A 19,178-nucleotide genomic window follows, 5' to 3' on the forward strand; every position below is an offset into this window, starting at 1 on the left:
GTGTACATGCGCCCCAACTGAGCACTGCTACAGAAAATCTCCGATCTATGGTGCAGGGATGCTCCAACACCTGAAATAGCACACCCACAGGGATACACATCTCAAAGAACCCTTGTTACTGCACAAGGTGTGTAACTTCCTCTTTGGTTGTAATTTGTCATGAAACCTGTCAAGGTTTTACTTCAGTAGACCCTTGAAGAAAGTATTCATACATTCTTATTTTCAAAGCTCACCAGAAGAATCTTGAATTTGCCCTCTGTAAAGAACACTAACAGTATTCCTTTTTTCTGTTCAGCCTTGAAAATGTTCTGGTTGTGTCATGCAGTTGGCTGCTACCCAAGCACCCCTCATGATCAGAGGTCTTTCTGCAGTGCTTTGCCCATGTTGTCTCCTTCACCTGGTACCTTAAACAAATTCAAGACAGTCCAAAGGAAATTAAAATATTCCCCACCTGGGGTCCAATTTATTCACTCTTTAAGTATATGCTGGCTGGGCAGGTCTCGACCCCAGTTCAATGTCTCTCTCCCCTTAACTGGTGGATTCCTAGTCCTCTTTCCCAGAGCTGGGCACAGTTCAAAGTCTCTGCATGTGCTAATCTTGCTCCCTGAAGCCGTGTCTGTTCCAGCCAGCTATAACTTCTCAAGCCTCTGTTCCTGGACATCCCCCAGCATTCTGCAGCAACCTGCTGCCCTTTATAGGGAGTTTCCTGATCCTACTCAGATGGGGCTTAACCTGTCATCAGGGTTGGCTTAGCCCCAGGATCTCTGCCTATGGGGCAAGCTACCCTGTTACATGGTGGCAGCGATAAAACCAAGGCTCAAGTAATCCCATATTTAGATAACTATCTGGTGAAAGGTTCAACGGCCACAACCACTTAGGATGCAGTATATCAAGTAATTCTTTATCTCTTCTGTATGGGATTCATGATAAACTTAGAATTTACTGAGCCCTTTCCAAAATTTCTCATTTGCGATCCCTCTTCAGCAGTCTCAGGGGGGGAAGTTCATCTGAATCAGAAAAGGATTGAGAAGATAACTATCCCATACAGTATTCAGTTTTGTGGGAAAACTTCAAAGCTTTAATATATTAGCAGTTCTTTAATTTCTAGGGCTAATGTTTATTTGAGCTGGTTGCTTAACTGAGACTGTTTTCCTTGATACTTCTCCATATTTTAAGGTCTTAGTGGGATCAGTTTCCACCCTTTTGCTCATCCCTTTTCTCTTCATATTTTTCTTTTCAATGCTGGGGTAACCAGATCAGCGTATTCACAGGAACATAACTATGCACAACATGCGTAAACATCAAATGTATAAAGAGAAAATGAAACAAAATGCTGATCAAGTACACAGAGCTTAGAGAACATAAGTTTGAAGCTGGAGATCTCGTCTGTGTTGTCAACACAGAAGTGGAAGTAGCCTAGAAGTAGGTTAGAGAGCCATGGGGGAGACACAAGGTTTAGGAATTTTCTGAATCAGAACTTGAATCTGATTTCATTGCTTAAATTGTTGGTGTAATATTTAAATTAAAGAATTCTCTGCAACCTATGACTCTGCTTTTTCAGGAGTACTATCATAGATGTCAGTCTGAAAGATGGGGGAGCAACACTGAAAGCATGTTTTGGACACATCACCCAACAGGAACAAGAAGCAGTTTGCTGTGCCCTTTTGTCACTAAGGTCTGGATTCACAAAATCAGTTAAGCATATGCTTAATTTTAAGCATGTGAGTAGTCACATTGAAGACAATCTGCTTAAATGATTTGCTGACTAAAATCCTGAAATTTCTGGACATGATTCAGCCAGCACTATGGTTGTGGCATATGTAAATTTAAGGAAGAGATATTTAGAGAACCCTTGGTTAGAGAGCTGTTCCACAGTCCAGTTAAATAGACAAGCAAGAAAAGCTGAGATTTTTACACCATTGCAGGCAAATATTATTTTAGAGATATTAGGATGCACAAACCAGAAGACAGAAGTCGAAGTCCAGAGGTAATGCCTGAAGAATATGTATCGGAGAAGGCAGAAGATGCAACTCTAACAGTCACGCTGCTTTTAATTTTCAAAAAGATCAGATAATATTTTCCAAGGGGCAAAACCCAACCAGCATCTTGGAAATCATTAAGGATAGTCATTAATTCTCTCTGCTGTAACTAATAAATGTCATCTCCTCACATATACTGACCAACCCAGTTAATGGAGAAACAATGAAAGTCCTAATGGTATGTCACTTGTACGTTGTAGCCATAGAAAATGTCTCAGCACTAGTTTTCAGGCATTTATTCTGTTTTTTTTTGTATGCCCAAGAAAAATGTTAAAATACAGTCTGTTCTGGACTTAAAGAAGCTGAACCGGTTCAGTAAAGATCAAACTAAGAATGGAATTATTAACTTTCACCTCTTCTCGTCCCTTGAAGACCTGGACTTCACAGATGATCTCGCTCTCCTATCACATACCCAACACCATAAACAAGCAAAAAAAAACCCTGACTCAATACATTCAGCAAGCAAATCGGGCTGGAAATCAACTGCAATAAGACAAATGTCATGCACTATCACCATCACCAGTATGGATAGAGGATCACGTTTTCACCCAGGTAGAAATATTCACATACTTGTGCAGAACCATCAGCCAGGACTGTAGAACAAGCCAGGACATCCGGAACAGAATCAATAAAGCCTGGAACACCTTCAGGAGCTTAAATATAGTCTGGCAATCATCAACAACACCACCAAAATCAAACTCAAGATTTATCAGAGCTGCATGCTTTCAGCACTATTTTATAGTGCAGAATGCTGGGGAATAACAAAGTATGACATGTCCAGATTGTCTTTATTTCATACAAACTGCCTCAGAAAAATTCTCTGTATCTTTTGGCCCAGAACAATCTCAGACCAAGACCTATGAGCACCATCATTGCCAGGAGCCATTGGAGATGGATTGGCCATGTGCTTTGGATGGAAACTGATTCCATCACCAGAATAGCAATAAGATGAAACCTGAAGGCAGTAGGGAAAGAACCTTGCTTAAAGGTTTCTTTCTTCAGTAGGGAAAGAACCTTGCTTAAAAATCAGGTCGTCTTTTCAGGACTTAACTAGAGTTCATAGGGTGAGAGGCAAATTTCTGCCATGGATCAGAAACTGGCTAAGAGAAAGAAAACAAAGAATAGGAATAAATGGTCGATTTTCATCATGGCAAAAGATTCTCTGTGGGGTGCCACAAGGTTCCATATTGGCACTGATGTTTTTAAATATATTTATTAATCTGGGAAACAGGTGAGCAGTGAGGTGACAAAGTTTGCAGACAACAGAAAATTATTTACGTTTATGAAGACTGAACAAGAATATGCGGAACTTCTGATGGCATAGGTGAAATTTGCTTTTAAAAAGGGTGAGCTAATTCATAAAATGAGGGAAATAATTTGAACTACATGCATTCTTTGCTCAGTTCTAAATTAAGTGTAACTGTTCAGGAAAAAGACCTGGACATTGTGGACAGCTTAATGAATCATTCTGCTTATATAATCAGCAGCAGTAAAAAGAACCTAGTAAAATATCAGCATGCATGAAGAATGGGATGGAAAATAATACTGAAAACTTTACAATGGTGTGTATATATAAGTCAGTGGTAGGCCTCACCTGAAATATGGTCTTGAGTTCTAGTTACTCTACTTAATATATGAGGTGGATGAGGTAATATCTTTTATTAGATCAACTTCTGTGAGAGAGACAAGCTTTCCAGCTACACAGTGCTCTTCTTCAGGTTTAGGAAAGGTACTTCGAGCATCACAACTAAATACAAGAGGGAACAGATTGTTTAGCATAAGTAGTTAGCTCATATTCTAAGGACAATTCAAGGTACAGTGGGCTACCTTGTCACTCTAAGGTCCTGGGACCGACACAGCTATAAATACACTACACCATACACACATATATATGTATATAATATAGCAGAAATAGAGGAAGTGAATGATTGGGCAAAAATAATGAATTAGAGACCTGGAAAAAACTTCCATATACAGAGAAATTGAAAAATTGGGTCTGTTTATTTTAAAGAGAAAATGAACAAGAAAGGACAGGAGAAAGATATAATGAATGGTTGGAATAGAGAAGGTAGATTGGGCACTTCAATTCATCTTTTTGAATAAGGGACATTCAGTTAAATAGAAAGATAGCAAATATGAACTCATAAAAGAAAATATTTGTTGCACAATGAGCCTGAGGAACTCGTTGTCACAAGATATTATGGAAGTTAATAGCTTGGTAGGATTAAGAAAAACCTGCAATATGTATGGACCATAAGAACATTCAGCATCCTTGGTTCAAAAATGTAAACCTCTTTCTAGAAGTTTTGTCTATGATCATCAACATGCTTTTTCAGTTGTTTAGTGCTCGTATTAAAGCATTTTGGCAAATATAATAGAAGAAGTAACTTATGTGCAATTCTTGTTTTATGAACATAATGATTATATTAGGTTAGCAATTACTTATGTTCTATCACTAGAGTTCAGAAGTGTTGTTTGTTGAAATTCTTATTTGTTCCAAAAATAACCAGTAATAGAAAGAGTCGTTGGCTCTTCTGCTTCTCTTTTGGGTGTGTGTGTATTATCTGCTTATGATATGATATAACAATTCAAAATTTTAGGTGTGGCATATTCCAGATGCAGTCATGTAAAGGAGTACAGGCCCAAGATGCCAAATTCACAGATGATGTAAATCAGTTTAGCTCCATTGACTTTAATTAAGCTATACTAATTTTACATGAAAAGAGGATCTTGTCTGTGAATTTGAAATGATGCAGTATAAGTGAATAATTTTCTCCTTTTGTTAGTTGTCTTATATGTTTGTTCTTTTAGTGAGATAAACTTATAAAGATGCTTTAAAGCTGATAAAATTTACAAAGCAACCAGAGATTAAGTGAAATAACTTTTAAATGATTATGAAACAATAGAATTAAGTAATTCAATTCACTTTATATAGTAATTTTTCTGACTATAATTCTATTTTAAAGATATACACATGATTCTTTTGTATAAGTAGTGTAGTTGTCTTCAGAGCATTAAAATTTAGATGCAATTAAGTGTTGGGGTTTTTTAAACCAGGACCATTGAAACTCGCTTTGTCAATTGAAGCCAAAGCATGGAAGATGCTACTCTGTCGTTACTTAAATGAGGAATATAAGAAGAAAATGACAGACATGATATCATTTATAACTGAATATTTGAAGAAATTATCTCGACCTATTCGTGACTTAGATGATGTCAGATTTGCAATGGAAGCTTTGTCTAGCATACGTGATAATGAAATACAAATGGATATGACCTTAGGACCTATTGAAGTAAGACAGTTCTTAATTTTTATTGTTTTGAAATAAAATAATTTATTTAGAATTTGGGATTTTTAAAATAGACTTGGAGAACCCTAATGATGAGTATATGTTCCTCCAGTCTCCACTTTGAGGGGTGGGAAACAAAATACTTATTTCTCCCCTTTTACCTCCCTGCCGCAACACTTCTGTTGTTCTTGATACTCACCATCCTAGTCCTACCCTTTTTTGTATGCATAGATAGAGCCTTCTGCAATCTTATTTTTCTGCCTTCCAGTTTCACTGCACAGAGCCACTTTTCATTTAGTAAGTCACAGTACATTGTCAGAGGTATATGCATAATTTTTCTACTGTAAGTTCTTTTAGTTTTCCCAGTTCTTTTAATTTCTTTTTTTTTTTAATTTGTCCATCTTTTGTGGAAGGAGGGAAAAGGCTAAACGCTAACATTCTCCATTCTGAAGACTGGTTATACTACCATGATACCAGAAAGATAGTGGTTAAATATTTCAAATGATTATAAAAGTACAAAAAGAACAAATGTAAAGGCAAAGGCATAGTCAGGAAAAGCACATGCCAATGTAACAAAGTTCAATGTGCACCTGGTGGTGTACCTGGTGTTGTAATTTTGTCAGATAAAATAGACTGAATCTTTCTTTCATTGCTTTCTTTGATGTCAGTAGTTCTCTATGTTGGATGTCACTGACATTAAAGAATAAGAGTAATAAGAACTTTCTATTTTAGGGAAATTTGCATTAGCGTAATTGCATATTGTGTTCACAGTGAAAACCTAGTATTGCACCAGTACAGTGTGTCTACACTTGAGGTTTGTACCAATGTAACCATAGTGATGCAGTTACACTGGTGCAAATTTCCCTAATTTAGACAAGCCCCGTTTTTCCTAATTTAGACAAGCTCTGTGTCTGTTTTTCAAATTAGGTATACGAGTCTGTCAAGGTTGAGTCCCCAATCTGGCACTTTGAGTGCAGAAGGTGGGGTTCCGCAAGGATTCTAAAAATTAATACTGGCCACTTCAGGCTGCATTAACCTCCCAAGGTTACAGCTTTTCTCTGACCGTGGATGGGTATATGCTGCCACCACCCAAATGCAACCTCAGGAAGGTTATTCTTGATAGAGCACTTGGGAATTCCTTCCTGTGGGGTATCCTCAAGCCCTTTCACCCCCGCTCCGGGGAAGAGCTGAGAAAGAAAACAGAGGAAATTAGCTGTTGCCCCCAGCTAATTAAACATATGCACAAACTTCTTAGGACACCAAAAATCCAATCCTGTTCTTAAAAAAGGTAAATTGTATTAAAAAACAAAAAGAAAGAAAATACATTTGGCACTTAGGCTTTTGCTAGATTTAAAAAACCCACTTACAAAAATTAAACATCAAGAATAACCTTCCTGAGGTCCAGCTTAAAGGTTACAAGCAAAACAAAAAGCATTTGGGGTTAGCGCAGAGGAGTCCACAAGCCAATAAGAAAAAAACATAAATAAACCTAATTGTGTCTTTCTAAACATTCCTGATCTACTTACATATCTGCATTGTTAAATAAGTAGTTCTAGATATGATCTGATGATTTCCATATCTGGCCTTAAGCTTTTCACAGCATAACTGCTCCCTGTTCCCCTCTTTTCCAGAGAACCACAACACACAGACAAAGGGAAGTTTTTTCCCCATTTTAAAAAGTTCTAACCCTCCCATTGGCTCTTTTGGTCAGATGCCCACTCCTTTCCTTTTACCTGTGGGCTTGTTAACCCTTTACAGGTAAAGCAAGTAGAGAAGAGCACCAAGACGGGTTTTATAGCTAACTGGCTGGCTGGGTGTCCATAAAAGGAAGCTCCCCCCTCCCTCATTTATCACTGAGTCATTCATTGTCCTTTGTGTCATCCTGGTGGGCCAAGATTCTTACATTCTTTTCTAATGATCCATTATCCATGAGTTCTAATCTATTTCAGATATGGAATTTCTGTTATTATAGCAGCCCAAAACATATCTACTGTGAGAAAAGTTGTCTCATCCACACAGCTCCCTGATGAATTTAAGCTAGCAGCACTAATAGAAGCAGTAAATACCACCAACAGCAAGATTAAAAGAATAGGTAGAGTTTAGACAAGAGAAGTATGTGCACAAGTGGAGACATGGAACAGTATCTTCACCAACAGCAGTAGTTTTAGGAAAGTATAAGCCATCTTGATCCTTAGTGGGAATCTATCATGCACCAACATCCAGTCTACCAGTTCTTGGGATTCTAGTACAATAATAAATTCTGATAGTAGCAGCAGTGTTCAACATATCTTCTAGTATAGCCAATTCATGTTGTTATAGATGTGTAGGGAAAATGTTACTGAATCTGATGAATATTTATTTTATTTTATTTTAATAGCTCCATATGTGTCCTACGTACTTAGAGAGGGGTGTAAGGATAAGGTCCTGACCCAAAGTGTTTACAGTATATACTATAGAGCAGTGGTTCTCAAACTGGGGGTCAAGAGCCCTCAGGGGGTTGCGAGATTATTACATGGGGGGTCGCGAGCTGTCAGCCTCTACCCGCCCCCCCGCTTCGTCTCCAGCATTTATAATAGTGCTAAATATAAAAAAAGTGTTTTATATCTATAGTGGGGGTCGCACTCAGAGGCTTGCTATGTGAAAGGGGTCACCAATATAAAACTTTGAGAACCACTGCTATAGAGTTTCCTAACATGTGAGTTCCACTCATGTCAGTGGGATTACCGACATGAGTACATCACTTTTAAATATAAATATTTTCAGGATTGTGCCCTAAGTGGAAAACATATAAACCAGGAATGTGATTAAAAACCAGGATATAGAGCAATGATAATTAGCAAGTTACTTGTTAGTTCCATGTTTTTGTTTGATTTTTGTCCCCCTTACGCCCTCATTGATTTAATTAATGCTTTGTTGAGGGGAGGACTAGTTTTCATAAGCCTTACTGAAGTGTGGGTTAAGGGAATACTTAGAAGAAGAGATGGTGTAGGCTTGGGCTGAGATAGGAAGAGGTTTCCAAGCATAGAGGGTTGCAGGAAAGAAAGAACTATGTATTCACAGGCAGTCATAAGCTGTAGTGAATACACGCTACAAGTACACAACAGCAGGCAAATGACTTACATACTTCACTCAGCCATTTGTCTTAGTTGATTATAATTTCTCTGCTCAGTTGTGAACCTTAAACTAAACTAATTGTCCCATTTTCTCCTTTAAATAATCTGTGCCCTATTTCTAAAATGGGGGTAGTAAACGAGAGAATATATAAGCCTCAGCATTAACAGAACCAAACTACATAAAAATATCAAGCAATATTAGCTTCATCCTAGCATTATTATATATGAAAGCACTTGATAAATCAGTCTGAACATATTGTAATAATATTCCTTGTAAACAGGGTGATAAGAAAACCTCAGTGTGGTATTGATAATCATCCAGAGTTGGGAACATTTCTCAAAATGTACGTGTATATCTAGATAGTATACAATTAATAATCTACTTTGAAAAAATGTAATTAGCATGAAAAACATGTTATATAATAATACATTTTTAGGCGGTTCTGTGAACATTAACACAGGCAATGTCTAGTGTTTCTAAATTTGCCTCTAATATTTCATATAGCTCTGCTCATTACAAGATTAGCTGTATCTGTTGTGCTCAGAGACTGGCTCTTCTTCATCCAAACCCCCTTTTTTAAAAAAACCCAACAAAACGTATATTTTGGGCCTAAACTAAGTTGACTGTATTCTTTTAAAGTATATTTTACAAACTTTGTATTCCTGCAAATAAATTTGAATTGCATCATAATTATTTTTTCTTCTTTTATAGGAAGCCTATAGTATTTTAAATAGATTTGAAGTTGAGGTGACAAAAGAGGAATCAGAAGGAGTTGATACACTTAGATATTCTTTTAACAAATTACAGACCAAAGCTGTAAGTATCTGAAACTGTCCTTTTGCTACTATTTATTAGAAGATAATATGAGTCATTAGGCTTATATGAGAGTAAGGGATTAATACATAAACTGTACTGCTCCAGGAGTAGCCAATGTAGGAATTGGTCATCTCTTACAATGATAGTGAGAGAAGTAAGTTACTTCCCACATTTCATAGTGTCAGAATGCAGCTGAATCCTATCCTTTTGTTTTGTTCTTCCCTAATACTTTTTAAAAAAATCTCTGAATATGAACAATGTCCAGGTTTTGTTGTGTAGCTAGTTAGTTAAGTTTAGTTTGTTTTGACCACTCTGAATTTTCTAAAGATGAGGAAGTTACAGCATCTTGTAAGAGAATAATGCCTTGAAGGTGTTTGGATTTTTTTGTTTGGATTTTTTTTTAAACACTGTTTTCATATTTAGCTGTCTGAATAAAAAGCTATTTTTTGTCCAATGCTTCTGTAGTTTTTTTAATGTAACAAATCAACTTGATTATATAGAATTGACATCCCTTTCTTTATTACTATTTTTAAAGAAATAACTTTATTTCAATAATTTATTAATAAATGGACATTCATTTATATTTTAGGTCAGTGTTCAAGATGAGTTGGTTCAAGTTCAGCCAAAATTTAAGAGTAATCTGTTAGAGTCCGTTGAAATATTTCGTGAAGATGTGGCAAACTTTGACACATCATATGACACGGTAATTAAGTTATCTATTGGGCTTGTGGTTCAGTTTCTCGGAATATATGGCTTGCAGCAGTTAGGTGCCAAAATTTTGATCTGCTGAGTTGTCTCTGAGTTCCTGAGGGCATGGTAACCCAACAGACCTTCTGTCATAGTTACTAGGTCAGCTGTGCTTCAGATCCCTTTTAGTCCTTCTTAAGTGCACCCCTCAGATGATAAACCCGCCTTCATTAATCTCTCTCAAGGGTTGAACCATGCAGTTTTACCACTCTTAATCTTCATCTCTGTGCTGCAGCCCTGCTATTTCTCAATCATGTCTATCTGACAGACCAAACTGAGTTTAGCACCTGTAAGACTTTTCTCTGGGAGCCTGTGATCAACAAGCTGATTAATATGACTCAAAAACAATTTATTCAAAATAAAGTTTTATTTATTCTTTCACCCAAAGATATAAAATAAAAAAGTCCTATATGCATTTTCAGACAGCTCTTGTTCCTGGACACCCACCCGGCTGCTGGGTTTCGGTCCCACATCCCTGGGCCCCGTGTGCTTTAAGCTTCCCTTGGTCTGAACATGCTGCAGCACTGCCTCTTTCCTTGGTCTCAATGGCACACTTCCTGTGCATAGACTCTCTGTTATCCCCTCTTGGAAATGTATCTTTGCAGCCCAGCTAGCCTCTGCCCCAGGATTACTGTTGTGTCTCCTTTCCTCTCCCACAGATTCCCCAGTAGTTTAACCACACCATCTCCCAGAACTCCAACCTTATGGGCATTCTGGGCTTATAATTTAACTCTTTAGGGACATGTGATAGGTGAAGCATATAACACACACAAAGGTTTCTAAACACAATTACTCCTTGCTTTAGATAGCAGAAAAGCTATACAGATCCAGTCATAAATAATAAATCCCTACATGCATTTCCTCACTTCATTTTCATTACCACTCGGGAGCATGATCTGGGTTTAGGTCAGAGTTTCTAGGGTGTTCAGAATCCCCTTCCTGCAGTTCATGGCTTCCCCTCCGAATCCTGGAGTCCCTCTGTCTCTCTTCCAGGTCAGCTTCCTTTGATGTTGGCTGGTCCCATACTCAAAAAAGTTCTCTGTTCTATGAAAGCATGCTCAGTTTACTTCTGCTCCTTGCCTCAAGCTTCCTGAGTGTAATCTGTGAGTTCTCCTGGGTATATAAATCCTAGCATTAACATCTAGCTTCTTAATTCTGTTGTTTAGGGATTTTCCAGCCTCCAAGCCCTCTCCCAGACAAACATAGACTAATTGGTTTCCCAGTTCTGGTAATCCTCCTTAGCATACCCATTATTCAGTCAGAGCACAGTTAAATACGTCTTGATGGAGCATCTTCCAGAATAACATGAAATGATCGCTAAGGGTATTTTCTCAGCATTCTCTCCAAGCATTTTCTGATGCTTCTGACTCCTTTAGCAAGTTCAGTGGAGACTGCAATTATGCTTCATTTGTGAAGCTACCCTGATTTTCACTAACTAAAGATCAGGCGCTAAACCTTTTATAAATGATTGATCTTAATGATCAGCTAATTTTTTCTCATATTACTGACGGTAACATTTTCAAAAGCACCTAAGTGCCTTAGGAATAGATCACAGTAACATTTTCTGAGATGAAAAATGCAGATCATGGCAATAAAAATGCTTTGTGAATTTGTGTTGAATTTTCTGAATTGTTTTGGTCAGGAAAATAAAATTTGGAAAAAATCAAAACAATTTCTTTTGAAATGTTCTGAATTAAACGTTATGATTTTTTGAAACAAAACTACCTTTGTTTAGAAATTTACTTCAATTTTGTTTTTAAAAGGTTAGAAAAACTTAAAAACAGAATGAAATATTTCATTTTGGATCAAACAAAATGTTTTGCTTGTGGCGAAACAATTTTTTTTTACTACTTTGGTACACTGAAAAATGTAAAAAAGATGTTCATTTGGGTCAACCTGAAGCAATTTTTTGTTTTATTTTTTGATATGACCAACAATGGAAAAGTCAGTTATTCACACATTTCTGTTTAGGGGCCTATGTCCCACTGATTTCATGCAAGGGCTTTTGAAAATTTTACCGTCAGTCTCATGGATGGGTCTCAAAGGAGAAATATAATTCTAGCTCTTTGAATATATTGCCTTCTTTGTTCTCCTTCCAAACTTCAGAGAAGTGGGATTTAAGTAGTGGAAAAAATGAAGGATGTTGTGTCACCAGAGCCCTTTGTTTCTTTGCTTTAACAGTCATGGGGGATGCTTTCACAGCCCTAATGGGCACTGCTTTTTTTTTTTAAAGTGATTCCAAGCTCTGTGGCACAATGGGTTTGCATCCCATAATGCAGATCTACAGAGTCAATATACTTGAAATACAGTTACTGGTATGTTAATCTTTCTATCTTCCTCCCTTCCACTCCTAACACCTCAAGTTATACTTAACAAGAAATTATGTGCAGTTCTATAAATACCAGTGAAAGTAAGCTCTGTGAAAAGAAAAGCAATACATGGCAGTTTGGGTGTTCTGTAACTTTGATTATACCTTTGATAAAAGTAAAGAGTCGCCTCAAGTCACTTTTTGGGCATTCTCGCTTTATTTTTGACAGGATGAAAATATGTAAAACATGAAAGTATATTATCTACTAATACTAAATTTGATTAGACTACAGAAATTTCTATTTTATCTAAAATATTTTTTCCTTTGATACACTTCTGTAATTCTTTTGGCATTAGTGGGATTTATGGACACACTTCAATGATTCATATACCCCTTACATATATCCCTTGACTATTTAAACAATTTTGTATATGCTGATGGTTTGTAAATATACAATTTGCCTTAACATACTTGAAGAGTTAATATTCACTTTGTTTACAATTTGTTTGCTTTAGGAAGGACCCATGGTTCCAAATACACCACCACAAGAAGCTAGCAACAGGTTACAAATATTCCAGGTACGAAAAAAGTTAGTTTTGAAATGTTAAATTGAGAGTCATAGTTGTGAATCAAAGTGAGTTTAGAAAAAGATCCATTACTATCTATGGAACACGGGAATTGGTGGATAAGCTTGAGCATTACACTGTAAATTACTTAGATCATAAACTCTTCAGAGCAGGGATTGTCTCTTACTATGTGATTATACAGCACCTAGCACTGTGGGCCCTGTGCTCAACTGGGACCTTGAAACACTGCTGTGATGCAAATAATAACAACAAGAAGAAGAACTTAATTTGTTCAGTGTGTTTTCTACAGACATTTTCTGCATTAGAAACAGAAATTCTCAGGGGATTTTAGGGACGGATTTCTGCAGCAAAGAAACACAGTTGGTATGTACCTTCGCTTCATTCTGTTAGTCACAGTCAAATGGCCATATGTCTTTTCTTCAAAACCAACACCTCTAGCTCCCTTTAATCTTTTTTTCCTCATTAGACACTTGCTGCTGAGTTTGATAGTTTCCTAAAACCAATTTTTGGTTTATGCAACAGTGTTCCTATCCATGTCTGCTTGAATTATGGTAATTTTGAAACTAATATTTTGAGAAACTGTACCTGCTACTCCACTGCCCTGTATTTGGTATAGTCATTTGTATCTGTGAAGAGTGAATGCAAATTGCACATAATGTGCTTCCAGATTGGAAGAGTAATGCTTTATGTTCAGTCTGCACAGATACAAATGACTCTACAAGGTAGAGGCCCACTATATTTAATGCTTTTGTAAAATTCAAGTGTATTATGTTGGCCACTCTTACTTCTTCTGTCTACATTTGTTGTGCTGTCAAATAATGCAATCAAGGCTCAAATATCACAGTGATGGTATCGTACTTACTATAGGTTGAGTGATTTTTGTTTGGCCAAGTTTGTTGTTCATTGGTTATATGCTAAATATTTAACTTTTTTGCCATAATATTGATTCAATTATTTTTCTAAGGAAATAAGTTATAGTGATAGTCAGTAGACAGGCTGTTCTTTGTGAGACCCTTTACAAGTCCCTTGATTTATCCCTTTCAAGTGGTAGGCCCATTCATCAACTTCTGTTTGAGGAGGGATCCTGCTAAGCAACCACTCTCTGACTGGCCTCCAGCTTACAACACCCTGGTTGCCAGCTAGGGTTGCCAACTATCTAAAAGCTGAAAACTGAACCCTTGCCCCACCTTTTCTCCTGAGGCCCCGCTCCCACTCACTCTTCTTCTCCCCCCTCTCCCCCATCGCTCGCTTTCCACACACACACACCCTGCTCATTCCCCCGTCTTCTGGGACTCATCTGCTGCCTGCAGAGCCGGGCTGGGAGAAGCTGATGCAGAGCCTGCCCGCCTGCCAAACTGGGGCACAGCGGTCAGACTCTGGCTCAGGAAAGGAGCATAGTTAGTGCATACGCAGCCTTTTAACACTTCCCTTTCCCATTCTTTCTCTTTCAATGTACAACTGTATTGAGCTTTTCCTGATTTCACTTAATATTCCCCATTGACTTATAATTAAATTAGAGCCTGGTAACGTAGTACACAGGAAAATGAAGGTGAGATTTTATTGTTTGATTTGATCTGATCTGTGCAATACCATTTGCATAAACTGTGACAAAGCTCTGTCCTTGCCTCCGTGGGTCCCGCGTTTCCTGGCAGATTTCGCTAGCCTCAGAGGCTCACTGTGACCCTGCACATAACCCTTCTCTCTCTAGAGACAAGGGTCACAGTCTACTAAGCCATTTTCATCATAAGCCAGCGAGGGAGGTGAGGAGAAGTTATCCTTCTTTGCATGGTCTCTGTTGTCTCCCAGTCTCAGTGATTAATCAGGGGGCAAAGGTTGTGGGGGGGAGCCCGGGCCCACCCTCTACTCCGGGCTCTAGCCCAGGACCCTAATAATATCAGTTATGGTAGCTGACCTTTTAGAAATATAACATGTACAATTCCCTGGGCTACTTTCCCCACAGCAGCCCTCACTTCCTCAAGCTCCACTTCACCCTTACCTCAGGGCCTCCTTCCTTGTGCCTGATATGGTGTGTACTACTCAGCCTCTCCAACAGCGCAACTTCCTCCTACAGCTCCTGACATGCACACCCACCTGACTAACTGAGAGGCTTTTAACTAGTTTCAGCCAGCCCCTGATTGGCTTCAGGTGTTCCAATCAACCTAGCCTTCTCCCTGCCTTCTGGAAAGTTCTTAATTGGCCAGGTGTCTTAATTGACCTGGAGCAGCTGCCATTTCACTTATCCTGGTACCAGGGATTTGTTTAGCCTGGAACTAATATATCTATCTCCCACTACTTTTCTATAGCCATCTGGCCTTGCCCCTCACAAAACCCAAGGTAGAGCATAGAATCATAGAACTGGAAGGGACCTTGAGGTCATCTAGTCCAGTGCCGTGCACTCAAGGCAGGACTAAGTATTATCTAGACCATCCCTGACAGGTGTTTGTCCAACCTGCTCTTAAAAATCCCCAATGATGGAGATTCCAGAATCTCCCTAGGCAATTTATTCCAGTGCTTAACCACTCTGACAGTTTGGAATTTTTTCCTAATGTCCAACCTAAACTGCCCTGGCTGCAATTTAAGCTCATTGCTTCTTGTCCTATCCTCAGAGGTTAAGAAGAGCAACTTCTCTCCCTCTTCCTTGTAACAACCTTTTATGTACTTGAAAACTGTTATCATGTCCCCTCTCAGTCTTCTCTTCTCCAGACTAAACAAACCCAATTTTTTCAATCTTCCCTCATAGGTCATGTTTTCTAGACTTCTATTCATTTTTGTTGCTCTTCTTTGGACTTTCTTCAGTTTGTCCACATCTTTCCTGAAATGTGGTGCCCAGAACTGGACACAATACTCCAGCTGAGGCCTAATCAGTGTGGAGTAGAGCGGAAGAATTACTTCTCGGGTCTTGCTTACAACACTCCTGCTAATACATCCCAGAATGAGGTTTGCTTTTTTTGCAACAGCGTTACACTGTTGACTCATATTTAGCTTGTGATCCACTATGACCCCCAGATCCCTTTCCGCATTACTCCTTCCTAGGCCATCATTTCCCATTTTGTATGTATGCAACTGATAGTTCTTCTTTGAGAGATGTCCCTGTGGGTGCTCCACTGCAGGTGTCAGTGCGCCCCTGCGCCGTCATTCGGAGATTTTTACAGCACCCATACCGGTCGCGCATGCGCAGAGCCTGCCTTACATACCAGTCTTGTCTTAATAGTGCGCATTCACGGCCGATCTCCTCTGTTCCTTCTCTACCGTCCCTGGCTGGATTCAGAGCTCAGCAGACTCCTTAAAAACTTTTTCTCTTACTCATTCTACATACTCTTTTCCCTTAGTTTAACACCCTAGTTACTTGATAAGTTCATCCCTAAAAAAAAAAAGAAGGTTCCCTCTTGTTCCTGTCATCCTCCAGCTGATGCTAATATGCCTGGCTCCCCAGGATTTAAGCGGTGCACTACATGCAGGGACGCCATCCCTATCTTGGATGGTCACTCCCAGTGTATAAAATGCCTGGGGGGCCTCTTCATGGTGGCCTCTCCACTGAGGCTGCCTTGGATGGGGCTGGTTTAGGAGGCAATAACAATGGGAATTTTTGCCTCACTAGCAATGGGACTAAGCCCTCCTATTCATTTCCCAGTTCCCTGGGGACCCTCAGAGCTCCACCCAGACTTCTGAGAACCTTACTGGAAAATTGCATGGAGCAAGTGGGCTCTGAGCCATGATCTAGCCACTCGTCACAGTAATGCTTAGCACAGATCTAGTGCTTCGCTGCCAGGGATCTCAAAATACACTGTAAATGGAAGTGGATATTGCCATCCTCATCTTATGGAAGGGGAAACTGAGGCACAGAGCAGCGACATGATTTGCTCAGGGTCACCCAGCAAGTCTGTAACAGAGCTGGGATTAGAACCCAGGAGTCCTATCTCTCAGTCCTTCCGCTGTAACCACTGGCCCAAACTCCCTTTCCAGCACGTGTGTGACCTATGCCCTTCCAAAGTATCCTGCTCCTAGACTGCAATCCTGCTCCCCAGGAAATCAATTCCCTACAGGTGCCTACATGCCATCCTTGGGCTGGGGTCTGCCTTGCAGGGGGCTTTCCCCTGCCTGGTGGCTTGGTCCCTGGGACGCTGAGTGTGGGCACAAAGCAGCCTGGTGAGCACAGGCCCTGTACGGGGCTCAGCCAGCTTTAGGAGCCAAGTGTGCTTGGCCTTTGTGGAGCTATAAATGAGTCAAGGCTACTTTTCGGTGTGGCCCGTGAGCTGAAATATGGTGAGAGGGGGCAGGGCCCATGAGCCATGGGGCTTTCTTGCCGGGTCAGCAAAGCAATCCAACTGCAGAGAGCGGCTGGGTAGCCCAGGCTCTCTGCTGCCTCCTTGCCCCATGTGCAGCTTTGCCTGTTCCCCCCTCCTTGCCCTGTATATTGCCCGCCTGCTACCGCTGCCCCTCCCCATCTGTTGCTCGCCCCCTTGCTGCCCTGCATGCTGCCGCCCCTCTTCCTGCCCCACCTCTTCTGGAACACCTGTTGCCTGGGCTGTTGCCGCCCTCTCCACCCCTCTTGCAGGTGCCTGGGCTGTTGTCCCCTATCCCTGCTATGAGTACACCCCCTTTCTTGCTCCGCTTGTTGGAGTCCCGGAATCCAGCTCACCATCAAGTGACCCAGCCAGGTCACGGCACTCGCATCTCTCCAGACACTGCTGGATCCTCAGCAGGCCTGGGAGCAGAGAGCAGCTCCTCATGGCTCCAGCCACAGCTGCTGCTCTTCCTGCCCCCTCAGTGGAAGAGGCCGGTTAGTACAAGTAACCGGACTTTGAGCACAGCTGTCTGGACGCTGCCAGGTTCCCTTTTCGACCGGGCGTTCCAGCTGAAAACCTGATACCTGACTCTATTGCCAACTGTGTTATTTATTAGCAATCCCTGGCACTTTGCAAGAGTTTTCCTTCAGGAGCCTGTGGAAAGCAACAATATGCAGTGAGACAGAAGTAGTTTCTTCAAAACAAAGTATGGTTTATTTGCTAAAAGATTCACATCACTCAGAGAAAAAGATTTAAAATAACAGATCTCTGTGTATACTGTGTTACCTGTGCTTGGCATTCCCTTCAAGCCCCTAGGTAGACATGGGTTTGCCTCAGTGTCCGCTCTTCTCTTGAGGACCAAATTACAGTTTGTCTGCTGCAGATCCCTCACTCCCAGTCGGTGTATCTGGGTCAACCTGCAGCTGCTGAAAACTCCCCCCGCCCCTCCTTTTCTGTAGGGCATGTCTTTTAATAGACCAATGTTTTGATGTTCAGATTCTCAGCCTTGGCAAACAGTCACATTGCCAGGGTTGGAGCTGAGAAGTCCCTCTTCATGGCTATAAACGTAACTATTGTGTGTGAGGGGATACTTCTTATCTAGGCTACGGGTTATCCTTTTCTACTTTCCTTGTCTACAGCCCCTCTTGATCTAACTATGCATTCAGGCAGGGTAATATCACCCAGATAAACTGAAAGGGGTATGTTAGTTACAAAAAGTAATACAAATATTTTCCAATTCTCTATACTTGTGGAATGGTAATTGCCAGAATCACTTATCCTTCCTTTTTTAAAATTGATTCTGTATTTGCTTTTTACCAATCTTCTGGCAGTACTCTTTGCCTGACAAGTTATATAATTCTGCCTCTATTTAATGGTTTTTTCTAGTTGTGTCCACACCAGCTAATAAAATGTTTAATTTCTCCTGACTGGATAATATAATGTGGCTTTAAGTGCGCATCCTTTTTTATAAAATATTTCTTCAGATCTTTGTTGTGCACATTTTCTCTGTTTAGCTGGAGCATATGTAATATTAAATGAGACAGAGTTTTAAAAAAATCTGTTAAATTGTAATCTGCTGCTATTGTGGCATTCCTTGTTGACACTAGAAAAAACATTCCCCACTGTAGGTAGAAATTGAACAGGATTTAAAATCAAATGTATGTCCTTTGGAGACCAAAAGATGTTACTAGATATTTCTTTGTATACATACTGCAGACTTAAGATAGCTTTATAATTGGACAGCAGTTTATGATAATTAGAGGATCTCTTAGTTACCAAATGTATATCCTGTTTGCATTTTTAAATTTTAATTTGATCAGGCCAATTTTGATGAACTCTGGCGGAAATTTGTCACTTACTCATCTGGTGAACAGCTGTTTGGATTACCTGTCACAGACTATGAAGTTTTACATAAAATCAGGTAATGGAAAATAGAGTTATCTTCAAGAACATGTTAAGTACTTTAGAAATGCTGGAGTGAATTGAAAAAG

At 39.7% G+C, this 19,178-nt stretch overlaps 1 protein-coding gene across 1 annotated transcript in view; it reads left to right on the top strand.

Moving 5' to 3' along the window:
• The window catches only part of DNAH8 (dynein axonemal heavy chain 8), a 612,643-nt gene that overhangs the window by 257,458 nt on the left and 336,007 nt on the right, over positions 1-19,178 (top strand). The window contains exons 30-34 of the mRNA XM_037895538.2: positions 5,097-5,332; positions 9,155-9,259; positions 9,849-9,962; positions 12,830-12,892; positions 19,008-19,108. Coding sequence (XP_037751466.1) covers positions 5,097-5,332; positions 9,155-9,259; positions 9,849-9,962; positions 12,830-12,892; positions 19,008-19,108 — 619 coding nt within the window. The remainder of the gene's footprint in view (positions 1-5,096; positions 5,333-9,154; positions 9,260-9,848; positions 9,963-12,829; positions 12,893-19,007; positions 19,109-19,178) is intronic.

The sequence above is a fragment of the Chelonia mydas genome, chromosome 3 (genome assembly GCF_015237465.2).
Source record: "Chelonia mydas isolate rCheMyd1 chromosome 3, rCheMyd1.pri.v2, whole genome shotgun sequence".
Classification (NCBI taxonomy): domain Eukaryota; kingdom Metazoa; phylum Chordata; order Testudines; family Cheloniidae; genus Chelonia; species Chelonia mydas.